The sequence below is a fragment of the Fukomys damarensis genome, unplaced genomic scaffold (genome assembly GCF_012274545.1).
Source record: "Fukomys damarensis isolate Sample0158 unplaced genomic scaffold, DMR_v1.0_HiC HiC_scaffold_21, whole genome shotgun sequence".
Lineage (NCBI taxonomy): Eukaryota > Metazoa > Chordata > Mammalia > Rodentia > Bathyergidae > Fukomys > Fukomys damarensis.
Genome location: NW_022900933.1, coordinates 40,009,558 through 40,032,734, shown reverse-complemented (window position 1 = coordinate 40,032,734; position 23,177 = coordinate 40,009,558). Strand labels below are relative to the sequence as shown.

The 23,177-nt window shown below is 50.4% G+C and overlaps 1 protein-coding gene across 3 annotated transcripts in view; it reads right to left on the bottom strand.

The window, feature by feature from the left end:
• Nucleotides 1–9,668: 9,668 nt before the first annotated feature.
• Nucleotides 9,669–23,177, bottom strand: part of Rcor1 (REST corepressor 1) — a 39,606-nt gene continuing 26,097 nt past the window's right edge. For all 3 annotated transcript variants that reach the window (XM_010607257.3, XM_010607259.2, XM_010607258.2), the window contains exons 5-10: nucleotides 22,961–23,039; nucleotides 19,853–20,047; nucleotides 15,416–15,493; nucleotides 15,160–15,217; nucleotides 14,153–14,382; nucleotides 9,669–12,712 (exon numbers count right to left, since the gene is read on the bottom strand). In XM_010607257.3, coding sequence (XP_010605559.1) covers nucleotides 12,671–12,712; nucleotides 14,153–14,382; nucleotides 15,160–15,217; nucleotides 15,416–15,493; nucleotides 19,853–20,047; nucleotides 22,961–23,039 — 682 coding nt within the window. In that variant the 3' untranslated portion in view covers nucleotides 9,669–12,670. The remainder of the gene's footprint in view (nucleotides 12,713–14,152; nucleotides 14,383–15,159; nucleotides 15,218–15,415; nucleotides 15,494–19,852; nucleotides 20,048–22,960; nucleotides 23,040–23,177) is intronic.

Here is a 23,177-nt window from a genome sequence, read left to right as displayed (position 1 = left end):
CGTGACAGGACCTGCTCTGTAGTCCCCCGAGGTCGCAGGGTGGAAACCTCTCCACTCTGGGATTTGGAGGGGGAGATGGGGCAAGGAAGGTCAAAGGAACCCTCAGGGTGGGCCCCACCATGGGACTGCTCCCCAGGAGGAGGACTGAGCCTGGTGTGCTGGGCCTGGGCTGCCTCGAATGGGCATCTCCAGGTGAGGCTGCCCAACCCCAGACCTCCATCTCCAGCACAGAAGCAGGACAAACCTCTGCTTTTCCCAGGTGGTTCAGCACCAGGCCTTCTGGGACCACAGCGGACACGGGGCTGAGTCAGCCCTGCAAGCTTAGAAGGCTTCACAGTCTGGAGGTCTCTGTCACCAAGCTAATGAAGATGCCCCTGGCCACCTGGATAACCTGGGGATACGGGACCAAGAGTAGTGAGAAACCTTCTACCAGGTGTCCCAAGTCTGAGGCTGCACAAGGAGCCATGGCTTGTTTCCCCGGGTCACCCCTCTCTGGGGAGCAGCCCGGGACCCTGGGAAATGGAGAAGAGATCGATGTACACTGAACATACTAAGAAGCTGGGTGTGGTAGCGCACAATTGCAATCCCAGCACTCTGGAGGCTGAGGCAGGAGGATCATGAGTTTGAGCCCAGCCCTGGCAACTTACCTTTCTCAAAGTAAAAATTTAGAAAAGGGGCCAGGGATTTAGCTCAGTGGTTCTGTCACCTGCCTCACAAGCTCAAGGACCCAAGTTTGATCCGCGGTACCAAAAATAAATTAGAAAGGGGTTGGAGACACCACACACACAAACCCATTAATGTAAGCATGTATGTATGCACACAGTGCCATTTTTCCAGCTGTGAGGCAGGACCTAGAGGTGCTGTCCCCATTTTCCCTGCCAGCCTGGCAGCCACAGTGGCTGCTGAGCCAGCAGGACACCACATCACAGCGAGCACACAGAGCTGGGAGTGGGTTTCTCCATTCTCTCCACCATTCCCTCTCCATTGCCCTCACCCAGGCTGACAACTGGCACCGCCCACACTGTCCAGGGCCCGGCGCCGTGCACTGGTCACCTCTGTGATGGACCATCTCCTTTGCCACTGTGCAGCCATCTTCCAACATGGCCTATCTTTCTTGGACCCTTCAATTTCAGGCCGTGGGTGTCCTTACAGCTAAAGTCTTGGTAGGCAGCAGACTTTGGATTGTCTGAAAAATCTATTCAGCCACTGTGTGTTTTGATTGCACAATTTAGCCCATTTCCATTTAAAGTAATCACTGACAGCTCAGTGAGGTAATCACTTGGTATTATTGATTTGTTCATCATCTTTCTGATGGTTTTCTAGATCCTCTGCCTCATCCTTCCTCACATCCTGACTTCCTTTGCAGTTTGATGCTGTTTCGTAGTAGGTGTGCTGTTTTTTCTCTTGAACTTTTTTGTATCTAGTAGTATTTTTTCTTGTTATATAGGATTATATGAAACATTTTATAGTTACAGAAGTCTAGTTTAAGCTGCTAAGAAGTAAAAACTGCACAACTTTACTCCTCCCATATTATGTTAATGATGGCAAAATTTACGATTTATTTATTTTAAACTTTTTGAGACGAGGTCTTGCTATGTACTTCAGCCTGGCCATACACTCACTGTGTAGCCCAGGCTGGCCTGGAACTCATAGTGACCCTCTTGCCTCAGCCTCTTGTTTGTTTTTTGGTATCGGGATCGAACTTGGGTGGGTCCTTGAGCTTGCTAGGCAGGTGGCAGAACCACTAAGCTAAATCCCTGGCCCCTGCCTCAGCTTGAGTGCTGGGATTATAGGCATGACCACCACAGCTGGCAGCATCGGTTTTTTTTTTTTTTTTTTGGTACTGAGGATTGAACTCAGGACCTTGTCCTTGCCAGGCAGGTGACCGAAACACTGAGCTATGAACCTTGTGCCTCCCACAATTTGGGGACCCCTCCCTCCCTCCTTCCTTCTCCCTCTCCATTTCCCTCTCTCTGTAGGAGACAGCCAGAACCTGCGTGCTGGTTTGCTTACCTGTGCCCCTAAGCCCTGCAGTTTCTCTTCTCCATGTGTTTTCTTGGTTCTTTTGGATTGCGTGTTCTCTCACAGGTCACTGCGCTTCCTAAAAACAAGTACTTGGAGATTTTTGTCAGGTACGGCATGGAGCTCCATTTCTTTGGGGTGAATTACTGGAATATTCTTGTGTTCCTTTAGTGGCAGATTCCTTGATTATTAATGTTTGTGCTGTCTGTGCTGATCGGCTTCCCCACAGCACCCTGCATGTACCCAGGTTCATGCGATAGAAGCAGCTAAGTAGCAATCCCAGCACTCTGGGAGGGTGAGGCAAGAGGATTGCAAATCTGAGCCCAACCTGGACAATTCAGCAATTTAGCAAGGACCTATTTCTAAATAAAAACAAATATAAAAGGGCTGGGGATGTGGTTCAGTGCACAGGCTCTGGGTTCAATCTCCAGGATTGGAAGAAAAGAGAAAAACCAAACAAAGCAGCTAAGCAGGGTGGCTTGTGGGTGCAGCTCTCCAGGGCTCTGCACTGTTGGGGGACGGTGGTCTGGAATATGACTTCTCTCCCTCTGCTGAAGTCATCACACTTGCAGCCTGGCTGTGCACACACTCACTGTGCTGCAGGGCTGTGATGTGTCCGGGCTGAACACAGCGTAAGGAGAGAGGCACAGGCCCTGGGGATGCATGCAGGAAAGCTGGTCTGGGCTGCTGTGTCCCCAAAGCTCTTGGGAAGGAACCCTGGCCCATGAGGCAGTCACCTGGGATTGTGCCCAGCTGCTGCAAGCCCTGGCTCCTCTTCCCTGCTCCCAGAGTCCCAAAGTATCCACCCTGCAGGCCCCACAGCAGCTGGGCAGGACAGGAGGAAACGGGCCACACAGGGCCACAGGAGCCGCCACACCCACTGCTCCCTGGGGCTTAAAGGCCAGGGGCTCTCACTCGACAGCAGGGAAGCGAGCAGTGACATAAACCACACATGCTGCTTACACAATGCATGTCTTCTCTTATGTGAGAAACCCAAAGTATACACAATTTAAGGAGCAAAAGACTGATAATAGGAAATCGGGAGATCTTTTTGCACTTGGGAAGGGGAACAAGAGATGAAGGGAAGGGGGACAGAGGGGAGATGAAGGGGACACAGAGATTTAAGATGTGTCACGTACTTGCAACAGCTCCCCACAAGGAATGTGGTCTTAGGTACTTCAAACATGGACTAATACAAATTAAAATTTAAAAAAAGAAATAAAACCGCCAGGCTGGGGTGCAGCTCAACAGCAAGCACTTGCCTAGCATGTGTGAGGCCTGGGTTTGCTCCAAAATCCAGATCTAAGAATATGTATTTCCTTTTCATTCTAAGTATTTTACTGCAAAAGACGCTGGGGCCTCTCTGTGGGATCCCAGAAGCCCACCAGGGCACGCTCACCACGGGGCTGTCAAAATCAGGCTGTACACGTGTGCGTGGGGTGGGGGCTCAGGAAGTACCTGGACTTTCCTCTCCATCCTGCTGTGAGCCTTATAGTAGCTCTAAAACAAGAGTCTAGGGGCTGGGGATTTAGCTCAGTGGTTCTACTGCCTGCCTCATAAGCACAAGGCCCTGAGTTTCATCCCCATACCAAACAAAACAAAGTCTAAAAACATGCATTTTGTTGAATACAACTAGTTTCTTAAAGTTTATTTTAAAAGAAAAAAATATTATTTTAGTTCAATTTTTGTTTAGTTTGAAATACAGTTTTGTTATATAGCCTAGCCTAGCCTCAAACTCTCAGCAACCCTCCTGCCTCAGCCTCCCATGTGCTAGGATTCCAGGCGTGCGCCACAGCGCTTGGCTCTGTATCTCCCTCCTGAGAGCCACGTCAGGCACCTTCCACGGTCGCAATGGCCATCTGAATATCTTCCTTGGAGAAGCGCCTGCTCCGCCTGTCCTGGTGTGTGCACTGTGCCAGCTCTGGCAGAACACTTGAGCCTGGACATTTCTGAGGAATGGGTTCTGCTCTCAGTCTGGACCTGGTGAGGCCAAGATCCAGATCCTGGTTTCTGGTGCATAACTCACTCTGTCCTGACACTGTAGCCCTGCAGACAGCTGAGTCCCCAATGTCCCATCTACAGCAAAGACTATGTACCGGGGATCAAACTCAGGACCTTGCGCTTGTGAAGCAGGCGGCGGCACCACTGAGCTAAATCCCCGGACCCAGCAAAGACTATTTTAAAGGGTACTCATAAACAGCCAGATGAGGAGCTACACAAGCTGAGGCCCAGGACAGAGGGGAGCTCCTGCCCATGAAGCTGGGGTGCACAGGCCTGGCATGTGGCTATCCTGTCCATCAGCCCGGCAGAGCCAGGAGCAGAGTCTTTTGGGGCCTTCAGTACAGGATGAAGGGCCTGAGCCCCACACCGGGGACTTAGTGGAGATGGAAAAGGGTTGGGGGTCGGCAGATAGGGAAGTAAAAATGGCCTGAAGGGATGTGTGTCACCTACACACTACAAAAAGCATGCTCTATGCCCTGTGTGGCACACAGGAGGGACTCGGCACACGACACCGCTCCTGGCTCATTTGAGCCCTGGTCTCACTGGCCCGGTCTGGCCTCCAGCTCTCAGGTAACTCCCTAACTCCCTGGCACACACCGCTGGCACCCACCCTAGTGACCCATGCCTCAGTTGTCCTGCAGTTGCACAGCAGCAACTGCCATCTCCGATGGAGATGAACAGCTGCTCCTGTGCTGCAATCACTGTGCCTGGCTCGCGGTGTGTGCAGGCCAAGCATGGCCGGGGCTCAGGGGAGGGGCAGCTGCCCTAAGTGCCTTCCCAAGAGCTGTGCCCCTATACCATCTGCAGCCTGACCTCGGCAATGACCTTGTCACAACTTCCTGGTCCCGCCCCTCGCCAACCGTGCATCAATCTCCACAGCCACACACTCAACAAACCACAGCAAACTGCAGTGGGAGGACAGCGGCTGCTGATCTCTCCCGCAGCCCCAAAACCACCTTAAGTGGAGTGGATAGGGACAGGCAGGGCCCAAGCTGGTCACTCTTGGGTCCAGTACTTCCCTCTGCCCTGGATGGCTTTGGTCGTGGGTCTGGGAGTGGCAGCAGCTGGCCAGCCACCCAGATCCAACCGTGGTGCCCGGCTTCTCCTCGTGTGGCGGAGCCATCACAGGGCAGCAGGCTCCACTGTGCCATGCATGGGGCTGTCAACGGTCAAGTCCCCAGTGGGTCATGTGGGGGAGGCTGTGTCCCAGGCAGTGGTGGGGCCTAGGAGGAGACCCATGGGGCTGGGGAGAGGGCCCAGTGTGGAAGCGATTAATGGGCTCTGCCAGGTTCAGGATCCCGAGGGCCCACCCAGCTCTCCCCACTGCCCCTGGAGCCGACCCCTCTCTCGCCAAAAGACACCTGCCATCACCCCCGCCATGGGGTGCCCTGGGCACACCACCTGCTCTCTCAGCCACAGGCTAAGTGGAGTTGCCTGGGTTTCCCTGATGCATAGCTAGCAGCTAAATGGAGTAGCTGGGCCTCAGCACAGGGATGAGAGGTGGTACAACTGGTAGCATGGGGAGGGGCTGAAGAAGCGAGGGGGCGCTGATGGAGGTGTGGTGTCCTCACAGAACCAGGCTGGACCCCAACGAAGGTTGTCCAGGGGTGCAAAGCGGGTGCAGCGCTGGCCTCACAGTGTGATGCCTGGGCTCCCTAGTCACCCAGGGCCCTGGGCCGCAGGGACCCAGCACCTGGCCTTGGGGAAGGAAGGGACCTGTGCAATGGTCCTGACGGCATGCGAGGGCCTGCGTGGAAAAGATCAAGGCAGGAAAAGTGGCACCGAGCACCTCTGGACAGCCTGGTGCCGCAGGAGGTGAGGGCACAGGGGGCAGGAATGGCCAGGACACGGCTACATACAGGGTGTTGGCCCAAGGACAGTGGGAGACAGGCTGGGGCTGAGCGGGCCGCCGAAAAATGCTGACCATCACGGTCCTGCAGAGGGGACCAGGGCTGCAAGAGGCTGAGTAGCTGTGGGAGAGCCCTCAGCTGGGGCACCAGGACCAGCGGGCCCAGGACCACACTCACTGCAGGTGGTCCTGCGAAGCCCAGCCTGGCCAGGTGCTGGATGCAGCTGGACATGGGTCCCCTCCACTGGTGCAGCTTCACACACGAGACGGTGCGGGCGGCTGCGGAGCAACAGATCCCAGGGATGCCCTCCTTTCTGGCCAGGCAGCACCACCTGGCTCTGAGGGGCACTTTCTGTACCCGTGGGTGGGGGCATCAGCTCTCTACAGGGGCAGGGCCAGAGGCCAGAGTCACGGCTGCCTGTTCTGATTCATCCACAGCCCCCATCCGTCATGCTCCCGGCAGTTAGTTAGGGAGTTATCACCTCAATTCAGACATCTCAATATACAAGCGAAGACCCCCAAGACCCCGACTCCAGCTGCTGATCCCCTGGATACCCAGGAATTAATCAGCAGCCACAGATCTCACTCCCTGGGTGCCAACTAGCAGCCAGGATGGCCGAGGGCCAGGGCACACTTATTTCCTCTTCAGCACACCTAACTTTTTGACTCCTTTAACAAGCATTTATGTGCCTCGAATTATTCCCAGCTCCAAGGGGCTGGGGACCATGTCACTCATGATCTCAAGGAGCCCACAGCCCAGTGGACTGAGCAGCTCACACAGCACAGGACAAGGCCTGAGGGTCCCTGCTAGGCCAGTGGGCAAGCAGTGCATTCCCAGCATGGAAAGGGCAGAGCTTCTGACAGGGAACGTGAGTCCCAGATGCAGGGTCTCGAGAGACTGGCACAGGCAGCTTCCCTAGGAGCCTTCTGCGCGCACCTGGTGAGGCTGAGATCACTGTGGCCAAAGGAACCCAGAGAAGGCAACAAGAACAAAGCCACGGCATGCTGGTGCCAGTCACACGCAGTACAATTCACACAGATGGAGGGGCAGAGCCTGCTTGTGCAAGGCGCACACCTGCCACCTGCCCTGTGTCCTAGGGCTGTCGTGCAGAGAGGACTGGGCAGGGTGTCCCCTCCCCTGCTGGCCAAGCCCCCATTCACTCTGCTGAAGGCAGGCAGAGGCTGAGTCGGTGTGGTACCAGGAAGACAAAAGCTCAGGAAAGGGCCCAGGTGGCACCACCACACGGCTAACAGCAGCAGGCAGGCTGTGGGCTCTACCGGGAGATGGACATGGCGCCTCCAGTAAGGCATCGCCCTGATGCTGGGGTGAGGGAGGTGGGCCTGTCACCTGCAGGCATATGACCAGGCACAGGGGGAGGACTTGGCTCAGAGAAGGGTCTCCATCTCACATGCGTCCCTCTGTGGGTACAGCAGGGAGGGCCAGAGGACAGAAGGGGCTCCTAGTGACAGCTCAGCCCCATGTCACCACTGTCAGCTGCTGCAGCCCTCACAGGTGGTGAGCGGCCCAGGGAGGGAGCAGGGAAGTGGCAGCTCCCTGCTCCTGGCTGTGAAGCACCCATGGGCCCCTGTAGGGCGTCTCCACCCAAATGGTGCATCACGGCAGAGGACAGGACGGGAGAGGTGGCGAGTGGCCCTGGGGGGACAGTTTGCAATCCCACCCTCCAAGTCACCAGGAGCAGGGAGCACTGTCAGCAAGGGGCAGTCAGGAAGTGGTGTGGCCTCCCTTTCCCCGGATGGACGGACGCCACTGAGCTCATCTCTCCAACCCCTCTTGTGCCCACTCTGTGGTCCTGACAGAGCCCGAGATAGGCTGTGGGTACAGTTCCCTTTTGAAAGTGACCCCTAAAAACAGAAGTGGAGGCCAGGAAGTGAGACAGGGAAGAAAAACTGACACAGGTACACTGGATGGTCACCACTGTGGGCCACTGAACTGGCTCCAGTCGACAGCCCTGAAAGGAGTGCCCTGCCCAGCCAGGCCCCGGAAGGCACAGTTCAGCAGCCTTGCAGACAGGGACGTGGCCCTTGTGGAGGCAGGAAGAAGAGGCGGGGGCCAGGGTCTTCACACTGGCTGTCACAGGACTTGTGCCCACATGCGTGCCTGTCCATGCTGGGCTCTGAAGGGCCCTTCCCTTCACTCCACACTCCCCGCCCACCTGCCTACGCTCTTCTCAGACCTTGGAGACTAAGCTCCAGCAGCCCCTCAGTGCCTGGCCTTCCCCTCAAGCATCTCCACCAGTCAGAGCTTCCCTTTCGGCCTCCCCCTCCACCTCCTGGCAGACAGCTGGGGTTGGCCCTCCAAAGACCAGATACTGCTGCCTTCTAATCTTCTCCAGGACACAGGATCATATACTGCAGAGGTAGTGGGCCCACAGGGAGGTCTTCGGGTCACAGGGCGGGTGTCTAAAGGGGACTGAAGGGTCTAACTTGGCTCTTCCTGCTTCCCCCACATCCCAGCTGAGTAAGGCTCTGCTCAGCCACATGCCCAAAACTCTCAGTGTAGTGAGCCCAGCAAACCACCTCTGCACGCTGACGTAGCTCAGGGATCTTCTGTGACCACAGCTGCCTGGCAGAGAAGGGAAGGGCACGGGGACCAGAAGTGCTCTCCATGGCCTCAGACAGGCTGGGACCAGCAGGACTGTCTGAGCCATCAGAGGTGACAGAAGTGGTGGTTAGCCCCTTCCTGCTGCAGTCCAGATGTGTGCAGACCTCAGGACAGGTGGAGCCGAGCGAAGCTGCCGAGGAAAAGCATGCTTGTGCCCAACCTTACATACTGAAGCTGCCAGCCATCACACAGAGTCCATACAGTCTGACAGGAGGCCAACCGTAAGAGCCTTGCACAGTTCAGGTGGCGCTGAAGGAGGAAAGCAAGCTGCCCGGCTGTGTACCCATATTCGGAAGCCCAAGGCCTGCTTGCAAGGGGAGAAAAACACCCCAATCTATAGATGCACATGGGGGGTGTAGAAAATTGTCTGTTTTATATTTTATTACATCAATGGCTTGAAAATTTTTATTTAATTTCAGCAAATATTGGAAATAGAAAAATGAATTCTGCAGAATTTCACAAATAAAATCTTCCAATTTCCACTAACAAATGTTATCATTCAATGGCTAAGCAATTATAATGCTATGAACATTCACAACAATGAGTGTGCTGAAATAGAAAACAGGCAGAGAGACATGAAAATATTACTTACAACAGCATTATTACAACATATTTTCTTTAAAATTTCAATGTTGATTTTATCACTTCAAAAGATATACAGCATTTCCATTATATTTGCAAACTTAACCTTATACATCTTTTAAAATTTTGAAAAATTTTTAAGCAATCTAAAAAGCACTTAGCAAAGTTGTAAGTCTACATATGGAATACTATCCACTCCAGTATAAATTTTCATTTAGGAGAAGGTGACTGTAAACACTCATTATTTTACAACATGCATAGACTATCCTGACCTTCTTTCTTCTGAATTGTAACGTTACCGCAATTGTGCTTTACTACAAGTAGGAGAAGCTGCAGAGCCCCAGGGCGTGGCAGAAAGCATCGCACGGATCACTGATTCCGAGGACTAACGAACGACCCGACCTGGACAGAGTTCATAGGAGGCAGGCAGGGCAATGGACACTGAGAGCTGGGATCCTGGGCTCAAGAGATCAGAAAAGGGTGGTGGGGGACACAGAGAGACCGACGGGAGGGGAGGGGAGGAGGACTGAGAGAGACAGAGAGAGAGAGAGGGAGGGGAGAGGGTGGGAAAGAGGCTCTCACTGGAGTTAGCTCCATCTTTCCTTTTCTCGTGTAAAAGCAGAGATCCAGTTAGTGTAATGCACTGTTTGGCTTCTTTTTGGTGTGCAATTATACCAATAGTACATCTGATATTCAGAAAGACAAAAATAGGGTAGAGTTGAAATTTAAAGTGACAATGAGCACACTTAAGAGTGGTGTGGGATATTAGAGGAAATTTAACATAAACAGGAAAGAACTGCTTCGTTGTTGTTTTGCATTAGAGGCTGCGACTGCCAGCTGACTGCCAGCGGGCCTTAGAAGGTAGGAAGTAGTAGGAATCACTCCAAGGGCCCCGACAGCACGGGGGGGTGGGGAGCCAACCACCCTCTAGCCTCTCGCGCACCAGCACCTGCCGGCCCCAGCAGGCGACCAAGGCTGGGGCCTCCTGGTTCAAGGAGTTGCACTGGGGAGCCGGTTGCCCGCCGCTGCTGACCAGCTAACACAACATTCAAGTAACGCAGTGTTAAATGGATAAAGGAAAACAATTTTACCTAACACTTTACACATTTACATAAAATTAAATAAAACAAACTTTTAATGCATATCAATACAATTTATATCTTTTAGAATTTCTAAACTAAAAATTAAACTATTCTTTGCATCCATGATACTATATTTTGCACAATAACTTATACTTAGGAGAATTTTTCCACAAAAATATATATAATTATGACATTCACATTGATAATTTTTAAGAACACAAAGCTTAAGTGACATTCCACCCGAAGCAGTCATCGTGTCCCAAACCTAGCCCACTGATGCATGATTCTTGGTATATTAAAGAGTCTTCACATAAATAAGACCAGAGAGCATCCAACCTGGCTTCTGAAGCAAAGTGATTTCTTGCATTTACACAACTGCCAAACAGTGTAAGGAACAGCGTCTAAGGTTCAGTGCTCCCAGATGCACAGCCTCCGGGGAGGCCAGCAGGCAGGCCACACTGCAGAGCAAGCTCCAGCTGAGCAGCCTCGAGCCTGAGGATGCCCAGTGCCAGGGACCGGGACAACACAGCACAGACTGGGACCTGCCACCATGCCACCTGCAGCCAAGCATCATTTCTAGGCTCTGCTGGAAGGGCTCACATCTTAGGGGAACATGGGGAGGGGCGGGATGGGGTGACACTGCCCCCTTGCAGTGCTGGCTGCTGCTGCTGCCCTCGCCAAGAACAAGGGCGTGTGTCCAGTCAAGAGGACGGAGGCCACGGTGAGGGCCTCGGTGTTCTTGTGAGCCAGTTCTTTTCTATCGTCACTCAGTCCCATAGCAGGCCTGCGGGGACACAGAAACCTGCCCAGTGCCAAAGGTGGGAACAGCAGGCTCTCCTTGGCCAGTGGACTCGCTGTGTGGGACAAGTCCTTGCACTCCTCTTTGGAGTGACCTTTCCCTAGATGTCAAAAACGAAATGTACAAACCCCAAAACCCAGGGTCCTAGCTGAGCCTCTTTCTAAAGAGAAAATCAGCTGACCAAAAAAAAAAGCAAGGTGCTTGGGAGTCAAAACATCAAATTTTTAATTGCATATTTAAAATCCTTAAGAATTCTGTTTATGCCTTAAAGCATCTGTACTTTTTTTTCTTTTTGGTATTAAAAGCAGGAAAAAAATATTCAAATGATGCAAACAACCACCAAATCTCCTTCCACATCTTTAGTGCATCTGCAGCGGCCGTGGGTGCCAGGTACAGCTTGGCTGTCTGCGCCTCACAGGCCAAAAAGACCCAGGAAACCCTAGCACACTCATCAGAAAGCTTGTCCGCTCCCCATCTAACCAAAAGGCATCACAGGCCACTCTGTAGACCGTTTTCTTCTCTCCTCGGTCTCACTGGACCACACAATGACTACTTCTCTGTCTCGCGCTCTGCTACCAAGAGCAGGGAATGGTGTCTGTGTCACCACAACAGCACTAGAGGGACATAAAGGGGCACATGGAGTGACGCACAGCAGGCCAGGCACACTGAGGACAGGGACGACGGGTGACACTTCCATAAACCCAGCAGCAGCTCTTCTAACCCATTAGCCAGCGCTAGGCTGGCGTCTCACGTGGGCACTGCTGGAGCGGGCAGAAGCATACCCCATCTGCCTCGATGACATCATCTTTGGCAAGCAATAACTTTAAGTAAGACACTTGAACAGAAAAAGGGAGCGATATAACATGGTTGCCAAGAGGAGAAGGCACCAATTCCGAGTGTACAAGCACCAGGTACAGTGATATGGACCGAATCTCTCGGAGCTGGGCGGCAGCGGTGATGGTCGGGGATCAGAAAAAGATGGGGCGCACCCACCCTGGGACTGCAATGCTGAGGCTGAAGGCAGAAAGCGCTGAGGTCTAATATTCCCTGTAAGCTAGTGTCCAAGGACAGTTGCTGTGATGAGCTTTTAAACACTTGGGAAAGGAGAAAGGGGAGAGATTTAAGCCAACTAAGTTTATGAACCATAATTCCACTCTATACTTGGGGAACTGAGTTGCATCAGGATGCTTGGCACAATAAGGTTACAATGCCGTCTGCCAATGTATGGTGACTTCAAAAGAAGCCTGGTAGTACTTAGGTGGCTGCCCAGAAAAGAACAAGAACTTTCTAGAAAGCCAACTGGGTCAGTTATTCTGGAAATGACATTATGCATAAAGTAGAAATTGCAGGTCATGCAGGAACAGAGTCGAGCCTTCTGAGACCCCCTGTTCCGAAGCTGCTGATGGGTAAGAGCTGCCATTGGTGGGGCATAGGGCTCCAAGTAGGGGGTGGGTCCGCGTCGAGGGGGTACAGGTGTGGGTCCCCAGCACTGAGGCAGAGTGAGAGATGCAACAGAACTCTCTGGGAAGTGGTGCCGACATGGAGGAGCGAGCAACGGGTTAAGGCAGATGAGCACGGAACTGAAGTGCACGCCTTTTTGGTAACAGCTGCTGTCACAGAGATGTGATGCAGATGGCTAGGTGATGTCTCATAATACCTGATACCCTGGATAGCACGGAGTCCACACCAAGTGTTCAAGGCTACCAGTGTTCTCATGAGGCGGACGCGTATCTGACATCGAGGACAGAGGCAGCCTAGGGAGAGGGAAGGAGGATCAGTACAGACAACAAAGCCCCAACTGCTCTGCTGCCCTCAGTGCTTATGGCCACACCACCCGGGCTAAATGAAAACCTGGCAGGCTGCACCAGCACAGCTGGCCAGGGGAACACGGGTGAGCCGCAGCCCTGCCTGAGGGGGGCAGTGGCCCTTGGCCCTGCCACGAGCCTGCAAAAGGCCAGTGGCTTGTACTGGGAGCGGGGTGTGCAGGACCACAAGCTTTTTAGAGCCTCACAGGCACTTCTTCTCTTCCTGCTCCACAGGGGGAGGCGTACCCTGCAGCCTTACTGCTGGGAAACAATTGGAGGAATTCAAAATCTGAAAGCGCTGCTCCTTCAGGTGAAAAAGCAATTTATGGGAACTGCTGCTAGTTCAGTCAGGATTCTTTCTCCTCACTAGTAATGTATCCGATCACCGCTCAATTTTAACGGAGGCCCCAGCAGCCCTAATACCCCTTCTTTGTTGCCAGGCTAAAAGTAGCACCCCCCCACCCCTTGCCTGACACCTCGAGGACCTCCAGGTCACCCTCCCAACTTGGCTGAGAAGAAGAAAGGTCTGCAAGGGGCAGATGATGCTGCAAATCGCCACAACTTCTGGGAACTGTGCCTCCTCCTCTCTGCCTGCTCTGCAGGGGACAAGACGGGAGGCTGGATGGGACGAGAGAGACATCACCCAATGAGCTCGCCAGGCCAGGTCGACATCACCCACATTCAAACAGCTAGCTCCCTTAGGCCCTGGGCACGTAGACTAGATTAATTCCTTCTACAAACTAATGCGATGAGCAGAAAGGCCAGAAGAGGCAGAGGGGAGGATGGACACCGTTAAGCCGAGTGAAAGAAAAGGAGGACACAGCCGAGATGACCAAGGGGAAGGAGGGTCACAGACATCTTAGATCAGCGGCTCCCACTGTGTAAGGATGGCTCTCAAAGAGGTGACTGGGAAGGTAGATACGGGGCGCTGAACACAAGAAGATGGGAGTGGGCGGGGCACTCACATGGGACATGACTACAGGGTCAGCCACTGTCCCAGCAGCTGCGACAGCCAAAGGACCCAGAACTGTCCCACTGATATGATAGCTAAGCCAGGCAGCCCCAAACAGCACCAAAGGCTGGAAGAGGGCAGCAGGGACAAGCCCAGCACACAGGTGACAGACCTGCACAGACACCCCCAGGCCACCCCACTGACCACCACATGCCTGTCTCACTGACTTCAGAGCAGCTGGCCGTGTGGAAGACTTTTTATCTGGAAGAATCCAGAATGAATGAAGAACCTGCTCAGAACAATAAACTGACAAGAACTGTCCAGCATTAGCACACGTGAATCACAGCAAACAGGAGGAACAGCTGGAACCTAGGGCATCTCACCAGCTGGAGGTGCAGGTCCAGCAGCAGGAGGAAACCACCCTGTGCCAGACTTACCTCGTCCTCCTCTTCAGGCATCTTGATGGGGTTATCTGGGGACTTGACAGGCTTCTGGGCGCTGGGCCCGTTGGTCTCTTCTTTACCGTGTTCTGCCTCCCATTCTTGTAAAACTTCATCTATGTTGAAGCGGCGTCGATAGTTGACAAAAAAGTTCTTGACCTGTACCACTGACTTATTCCCAATCACATCTGAGATTGCTTGAAAATCTCGGCCATATTTCCGGATGGCTGAGGACAGAAGAGAGGTTCTGTTTTATCAATTTCATTTTATTTTGGGCTGGGGATTTAGCTCAGTGGTTCCACCACCTGCCTTGCAAGTGCAAGGTCCTGAGGTCAATTTCCAGTATCCAAAACAGAACAAAACAAAACAATAATAATTTAATTTTAAAGATTCATTCATTCATTCCAGTACCAGGGATTGAATTTAGGACCTTGGACTTGCAAGGCAGACAGACACAGCACCACTGAGCTAAATCCCCGGCCCTGTTTTATTTTTTTAAAAAGAAAACAAAAACACTTTTTATAAACCACTACTAAAGCTCAGCCCCTTCAACCTGGTAAGAAAGCGCACAGGCTTTTAACAGCAGGCGCCAGCCAGCTTGTCACGCTATGAGAAGACAAGGTCCACTCTAGACTGTGGGAGTCCAGCAAGGCCCTATCATCTAGAAATCTGTCTTCCCATCATGCTAGATGGGGCCTGTTTCTAAAGCCTCCACAAGGGCCATGGTGTGGGCCAAGGCCTGGGCACCTTTGCATTCTAACAATCTGCCCAGAGGAGTTCACTTTTCGACTATTTAGAGCTGGACAAGTATCTGCTGAAGTATAGAAGTCACATCCTTAGAACACTGTGCCTCCCACATCAGTTTTTGTAACTTGTGAGAAATGGGAAAGTAAAGACTTCCCAGGAGCACAGAGCTCTGTGGCTGAAGTGACCCCTGCAGAAGGTCCCCTTGCGCATGAGCAGCTTCGGGGCTCCCTGGGCTTTTGGAGGAGAGCCCCACATACCTTGCACGGCGAGAAGCTGCTCTTCCGTGGTCCAGCGCGCATTGCACTTCTGAATGACCTAGACAGGTGGACAGTGACACTCAGAGACAAGCACGTCCTTCTGAGAGACCAACCAGTGCTCTCCCCCCACATTGTAATTTTTATACCAGGTGGGTTTAGGAAATTACATCTATCCCCTGCTAACAGACGCATACTAGGAACATGTCCCCAGTCATTAAAGTCAGGGAGACTTCTGAGGCGACTAATACGATCTTACCTCTGGAAGTCGATATGGTTCTATTCCACCATCAAGTTTTTCTTTGAGAGCACTGTTTGTCTGTTTAATATTCTGAATCTAAAAAGGAAAAACATTTTCATTTTATACAGAAAACTTTTAGAAAAACATGAAAAGAGAAGTTAAAAAAAAAATCACAAGAAACAAGAAAACCAAGAGCTGAGATGTTCCTGACCCCCTGCAGTGTCCTCAGAGGGCATCCTACAAAGCTCCTCCATCTGCTTCCTGAGGGGCAGTGAGGGTCAGACAGTAGCCACACCACTGCTCCTAACAGCCTGGCGACTGCCGGCATTGCAGAACACGGCTGGGACTGACAGAGGGCAGGTAAGGCCTGAGCTTGCACCACCTGAACGCGAGCAGCAGGAACAGCAGCCAGGTGACAGCCGTCTGGTCCCATCCCACACTGTCCACACATCAGTCTACATGGGCAGAGGCTCCAAGCACAGATGGCCTCCATGGGGCAAAAGGAAGCTGCACACACCAGTGAGTGCGGCACAACTTAACTTGCATCAACGGCACCAGCCTCATTTTCTTGCAAACTCCTTTTCTCTACGCAGACATAAACACCACACAGCAAGCAAGCAAGCCCTGCACTCTTCACACCCCCAGGTGAAGCATTTTTGTGCTGTGCCCATCTCAGAAACAGCACAAGCAAAGGGAAAGCAGCAGAAGGCACAGGTTGATTTTCCAAGGAAATCATGAGAGCCATTCTCAAGTAGAAGATCCCCGCCAAAGACTAACTCCGGCTAGCAAAGGAGTGAGCAGGAACCTTGATTTTCTGAAATCTGTTTTGAAAAGGTGCAAATGGGAGGAGAATAAAATGACGGTGGAACTTTACCCCAAGTAAGGTGTGGATTTAGTAACACAAGCTCTGTGACCAGTGCTGTCCGGGACAGTGACATCAGGGATCCCCGAGGCTGGGCTGGCTCAACCGGCCCACCACATGCTGCCTGGGCCTGGGCACGCTCACCACATCCCCTTAGCTGAGAAGCGGAGCCCATTCTGGTATAACGCATGCCCCTGAGCGCTCCTGGGACCTGTGCCACCCTGTGCTTGAGCTGGCTCTTTGCAGACGACACACACTGGATGTACACTGTCCTGTGACTGTGTAGCATGTACTTCCCGGGAGACCAACGGGTTCACACATCTCCTGTTCTAAGGCTGTGAGTAAAGTGCACAGGTCAAACACACAACACCAAACGTTAGCTCTAAGTTCTCACGTGCTGTGCCACTGATCCCAGGCACTTTCCTCACTGGAAACACCTGAGGGTTACGGTTAGCTCAAGGGCAGCGGCAGATGCCAACACCATGCCAACTGTCAAGAAGCTGAATGGCAAGAAGGGTAAGAATCAGGACAGAAAGTAATCAGCACTTAAAAAGGGCAAAATGAAAAACAGAGTAATGCACATGGCCAATTCCCAAGGCCTTGACTTGCCAGCTGAACACAGCTTGCTTCTTCTACTCTCCTCCTCTCTGCTGTCACACCATTTCCTTCTCCAGCAGCACTGAAGGTGACAGCACTCTCTGCAAGCAAGCAGTCATGCTGGCCCTGCTCTCTGGGCCTGATATAGGACCTGGCTGCAGGCACTATGAGGGACTGCTGCTAAGGGGCTTTGCTTGTCCTGTGACAGGGACAGGCCAGTTAGCTCCGCCTTCACCTCCTCCTTCCACCCTGAGTATAGGTGTAAGGGCTAGAAATGGCCTCCACAGGCTCCGACAATGTCAGGAGAAGACAGTGAGCTCAGAATGGTGGGGGAGAGGGTCCAAAGAGAGAACCTGGTCCTTGACAGTGGCACTGAATGGTGACCACTCCCACAGAGAATGAAGTATTCTTTAGGTGTCTCAGCTGCTGCTGCTTTTCTGCTGCCCTCAGGTGGGTGCGTCCTGACAGTCCCGACAGGCCAGCATTCCTGTCCAGGGTGGCTGCCTGCCATCCCTGCTATGTGTCTCTAGGAGTGCTTTGCTCTGCATAACCGGCTCCTCTCCTCCCTCAGGCAGTCAGGCTCTAAGTGTCTTCAAAATCATCAATTCCTCAGCAGCTTCTTCCAATGATGAACATTCCTGCCCTTGACTTTGCTCTCAAAAACTAAATCATCTTTTCTCTTTCACCAAAGTCCTGACAGCTGTGTGGAGAGGGGACTCTTCTCTCCTCCATTCATGCACCTCTGTAACTGCCCTGGGCCCCTCAGCAGAGGGCAATGAGGATGACGAAGCCCGGCCTTCATGGGGAACGTTGCCACTGGGAAGCACTGTGAGCACTCGGGCCACAGGATCCACTCCACACCTTAGCAGGGGCCCAGGGAGGTGAAGCAGGTCTCACTGTGGCCTCAACATGCAATAAGGCCACACAATGCCACAGCTGATGGGGGGTATGTGTGGCCACAGAACCCTTGAAACAGCCTCATGGCTGGGGATTTAGCCCCATTTCCAGGAGTCTGGGATCCAGACACATGCCAGTGTCTTTCCAGCAGCAGCAAAGCCTGCCAGCTGGAATCTACTCAGGAAAGGTCCCTGGGTCACTGGGAAGGATGAGAGCAAGCCGTGCCAGCTCTCGAGACAAGAAGCTGGCCTCCATTCCAGGGACTCCTGTGATCCAGTCAGTGTCACCTCCCTGAAGTGGAAGATGGGCCACAGACCCCATTCTTCTTCTGGGAAAGGCCAGCCAGCCTCCCACCTAGCCTTGCAAGGAACCATCAAGATTAACAAATCAAAAGAAGCACAACCCCAAACAAACTGTAGGCCATCAGGAGATGGTTTCCTGGAAGTGAGTTCCAGAGGGAGGGAAGCAAGAAGAGACAAGAGGTAATGAAATGCCACTGCCAGACTGTTTAAGGTACTATACAATCAGAGAAGTGATGAAGCCTTTCTACACAGCAAGTACAGACAACTACAAAAGATCTTCTTTCTTTCTATCTATCTATCTATCTATCTATTTATTTTTGTTACTGGGGATTGAACTCAGGACCTTGCACTTAGAAGGCAGATGGCGGCACCACTGAGCTAAATCCCTGGCTACAAAAGATAATTTAAAACACAATATCCTTCACAAGGGCACCACAAACAGCACCGATCACCTAGGGATAACACTACCAAGGGATGTTTTGGCCCTGTGCACGAAAAATAACAACACAGAGAAAAAGCATCTGACTGATGAGTTTGAGTGGAAATCATGTTCACTCATCAGAATTCAATATAGGCACCAACCTGACAGCTGCAATCCCATCCAACAAAGACTCCAGCAGAGCAACTCCTCTGGAAATTAAGAGTGGGTCCAACGTTTACGTGGAGATATGAAGCATCAGGGATGACCAAGACCTTGGAGACTTGTGCAGGTACACACTGACAAGGTGTGTGAGTTAGTATGCCATGTGTCGGTGAAGGGTGAACAAATGGACCAAAGGAACGGAATTCCATTCTATGCCCAGGCCTGTGCAGACCTTGGATCTCAAACCCAGAGCATGGAGCACTGCAGTGGGAAAGACAATCCTTTCACTAAGAAGCATAGTACGTGGTGAAACAGATGTCCAAGTTTTTAAAAGCCCTGAAGTTTATCCCTACACACGACAATAGGATGGGGAACATTGAGACAAAGACAGAACCTGAATAAAAAAAAAAATCTACAAATCAGTGAGAAGGAATTTAAGACACATATAAAAGAAACAATGTCACGTGATTACTTTTTTTTTGGTAACAGGGATTGAACTTAGAACCGCAGGCGTTGGCACCACTGCCTAAATCCCCAGCCCACCATGTGATACTCTTGATACAAAATCTAAAAATGGACGAAATAAGCTGTGCTTTTTATTTTTTTCCAGTACCAGGGACTGAACTCAGGACCTTGCACTTGCGAGGCAGGCACAGCACCAATGAGCTAAACCCCAACCCTCTGTACTTTTTTTTTTGAGACAGGGGCTCACTATGTAGTTGAGACTGATCTGGAACTCACTATGTAGCCCAGGCTGGCCTCAAACTCAAAGCGATCCTCCTGCCTCAGCTTCCCAAGTGCTGGGATTACAGGCATGCACCACCATACCCGGCCCCTCTGTGCTTTTTAGAAGTCCAAATAGTGGCTGTCTCCCAGGAGAAGGTGGGTCGGGGTGAGTGGTATGGATCTCAGAGGAATTCTGCGCTGCCTGCAGGGAGCAGCATCCAGGAGGGGACACAGAGGGGCTCTGGAGGCCATGACTTCCTGGTTCAGAGTGAGGGTACCTGTGCGCATGGGTGGGTAGGAACACATGTGTGCACATGTGCACAAACACACATGGATGCACTATACAGAAAGACACCATCTGCACACTCTATATAGTACTCCAAATTAAAAGTCAATTAAAACAACCACCAGGCCAGTATCTAAGACCTCTGTCCCCTGCTTCCAGGCAGAGCTCCTGCCATGTGAACAGGGCAGCCCTCAGGTAGTACCTGTCGCTTGATGGAGACCAGCTCCATGTCCAGCTGTCGCAGCACCGTGGTAGCAGCAGTGGCGTTGGCAGAAACAGCCTCCACATCCTCTTGAGAAAGAAACATCCCTTTTGGAGGTTTCCTTTTGGCTCTGTTTTTAGCTTGTGTGCTGTGTTTTTCTTTTTTCACCTGAGGAACTGCCTCAGCAGGGGGCACCTGTATGATACACAATATTTGGTAAGTAAAACTAAAAATGAAATTCATGTCAAATGAATACCAATAAGCATATATCTTTAAAAGGCCCTCAACAATGTAAGACAAATATAACACCACACGCTAAGCACCCTGGCTTGGATTCCAGCTAAACCCTTCGAGGTGTGCTCCTTTTCTTCCTTAAACAGAGACATCTTTAGTCTCTTTTCTGAAGCCTCTGCTAATAAGTGTTCTCAGCTTTCCAGAGTAACACAGGAAGAAAAGAAAAATTTTTCTATTATTCCCTTTTGAGCTTTAGGGCCATGCAGATACTTATTTATATGACACAGACACAAATACAGAACAGCTATTTTTATCCCAACAGTGGTCTCTAGCAATACACATTGCCAGATGACCAAAGAAAGAAAGAAAAAAAAAAAAAAGATTCGGCATGTGCAATAATCTATAATTCTTCAAGTCTTTCCATTAAGAAATACAATCTTGGGCTGGGGATTTAGCTCAGTGGTTTTGCTTCCTACCTCACAAGTGCAAGGTCCCGAGTTTGATCCCTGGTACAAAAGAAAAAAGAAAGAGACAGACAGACAGACAGACAGATAATCTTCAGGGCTGGGGGTGCAGCTCAGTGCTAGAGGATTTGCTTAGCAAGCGTGAACCTTTATGTTCAGTCCTCAACACAAAGGAAGGGCAGAAGTAAGGAGGGAAGAGGAAAACAGTACAAAAGAAGAGAAAAAACACAAACTTCAACAGCAAGTTATACTTTTACACACAATTTCTTTTTGAAAAACACCTGACTTCAGAGTAGCTATAGGGGTGGCAGTGAGGTGACAGACAGCTTGCCTAACATAGTGAGCCCTGGGTATGATGCCCAGTACTATTTTAAAAAGATAGCTTCTAGGGCAACTCGCATTACTTGCTTAAAGAAAAAAGTGCCATCAATTAAAAATGCATGACACTTGCTATTTATTTATTTATACTGGGGATGGAACTTGCATTTGCCAGGCAGGAGCAGCACTGCTGAGCTAAATCCATGGCCCAGCCGCTAATTTTTTAAAGTGCTATCTCTAAAACTACAACTTTCAGATTCAACACAATGAAATCTGGGCAAGGGAAGGATTAGATCTTATTGGTAACCATTTTAAAAGTAAGTTTTTAAGTTCATAATCTAAAGTTAAAAGTATGTTCAGTCTTTCTGCTTCATGTGGTAAAGATAACTTCTTAAACAAGTGGTAATAAACAACTTAGGCAATAAACTATATTCTACACAGCACTATTATGGTTAATAAAGACTATCTTTGGACTGTGTCCGTATAACAACATTTTATACTTAAACTAAGATTTAATCAATTTTCTTTTTGAATCAGGAATTGCATTATATAAATAAGAATTATAGTGGCTGACATAAAATCATTTTCTTTTTCTTTCTCTTTTTTCTTTTGGTTTTTTGAGACAGGGTCTCACTATGTAGTGAGACTGACCTGGAACTCACTATGTAGCTCAGGCTGGTCTCAAACTCACAGTGATCCTCCTGCCTCAGCCTCCCGAGTGCTGGGATTACAGGCCACCATACCCAGGCTAAAATCATTTTCTTATTCACTGGAAATGGTCCACTGAAGAACCTAATAAATCACACCACATCAGAGCAAAGCTCACTAGAAACCCCAGTCCAATTTCCTTTCCCAAGCACTAGGTTCAGTTAACCCTGAGGATCTTGCTACTCACTCGGGCATGCCTGCAAACCACTGGCAAGAACACCACCCAGAAAGAATGACCGATTTCCAATTTGGTGATACACGTTAAAAAGAGACCTTAAAAATGCATGTACAACACTCTTGACACAATGCAACTTGCAGAAATTAATTCTAATAGAAGAAAATAGGTGCACAAATATGGAGTTATGTGATCATCAATTCAGCACTATTTACACCAGCAAAGAGCAGGTGGAATAATCAAGTTAGAAATTCGCAGGTAATCAGTTAACCCAATTTGTAAGATTCATATATATGATGAATATATAACTGTATACAAGCACACCTAACAAAAATATATTCAAGGCAGAGTAAATTTTAAAGTTTGTAAAAATTACACTGCAAGAACTCCTTATTTTTAAAAAGTGAACAGTCACAATTATGTATGTATACAGACATATACATTTTACAGAAAAAGCGTCTGGAAGTCACCAAAATGTTAACAGTGACTACAGGTGGCAGCCATATAAATAACTCTAATCTCCTTCATTGTATCTAGCTTTATCCCCACTTTGCCTGAAGGAAGCATGTGTTACTTCTGTAATTTTAAACTCTGGCTGTGTCTAGGCCCTTTGTTTTGCTAAGCTTAAAAGCAACTCAGGTAGGGGCCTGGGATTTAGCTCAGTGGCGCCACCACCTGCTTCACAAGCACAAGGTCCAGAGTTCCATCCCCAGTAAAAAACAAAGCAAAACAAAAAACCCCAAAAACTGGAGGGTAAGATGAGAACCAAGACCTGTCACGTAAAGGTACAAGATCCCAATAATGAATGTAACTGTACCATACACCGAAGACGTACCAATAAATTCAATAAAACAACAACAACAACAAAAAAAACCTGGAGGATAAGAGACCACAGGCCTGGCCATGTGGCTGAGGTGACTCCTCTGCACCTTGGTGTAGAGCGCGTGCAGCAGCAGGGCAGCACAGGGGACCCTCGCCACAGCACGCCCTTGCTGCTCTAGGAAGACAGCCAGGCCGCACAGGACCAGCACCTGCTCACAGTGCCCCTTTCCCTGAGTTCTGTGAGGGAAAGCCAGGAGTGTCTGCAAGTCCTAATGCGGGACTATGTAAGATGGCACTTCATAAGTGAGTCCAACATGTGGGAGGACAGTTTTATTTGGGGAACTAGCAATAAAATGGATTTGTCTAAACAATACTCAGCGAAAATACCTCCTTTTTGCTTTCCTTGTTTTGATCAACCTCAATGTCAATGGGGTTACTTCCATTTGTCTCTTCCAGTTCATCCTCACTGGAAGACAAGAACAAGGAACTGAAAGGTTACTCTGCATTAATTTTATTCCACTTACAAATATAAGCAACATATTGACTTAATATAAAATTACTATATGTTTTCAGACTCTAGAGATCACTTTTTTTTTTTTTTTTT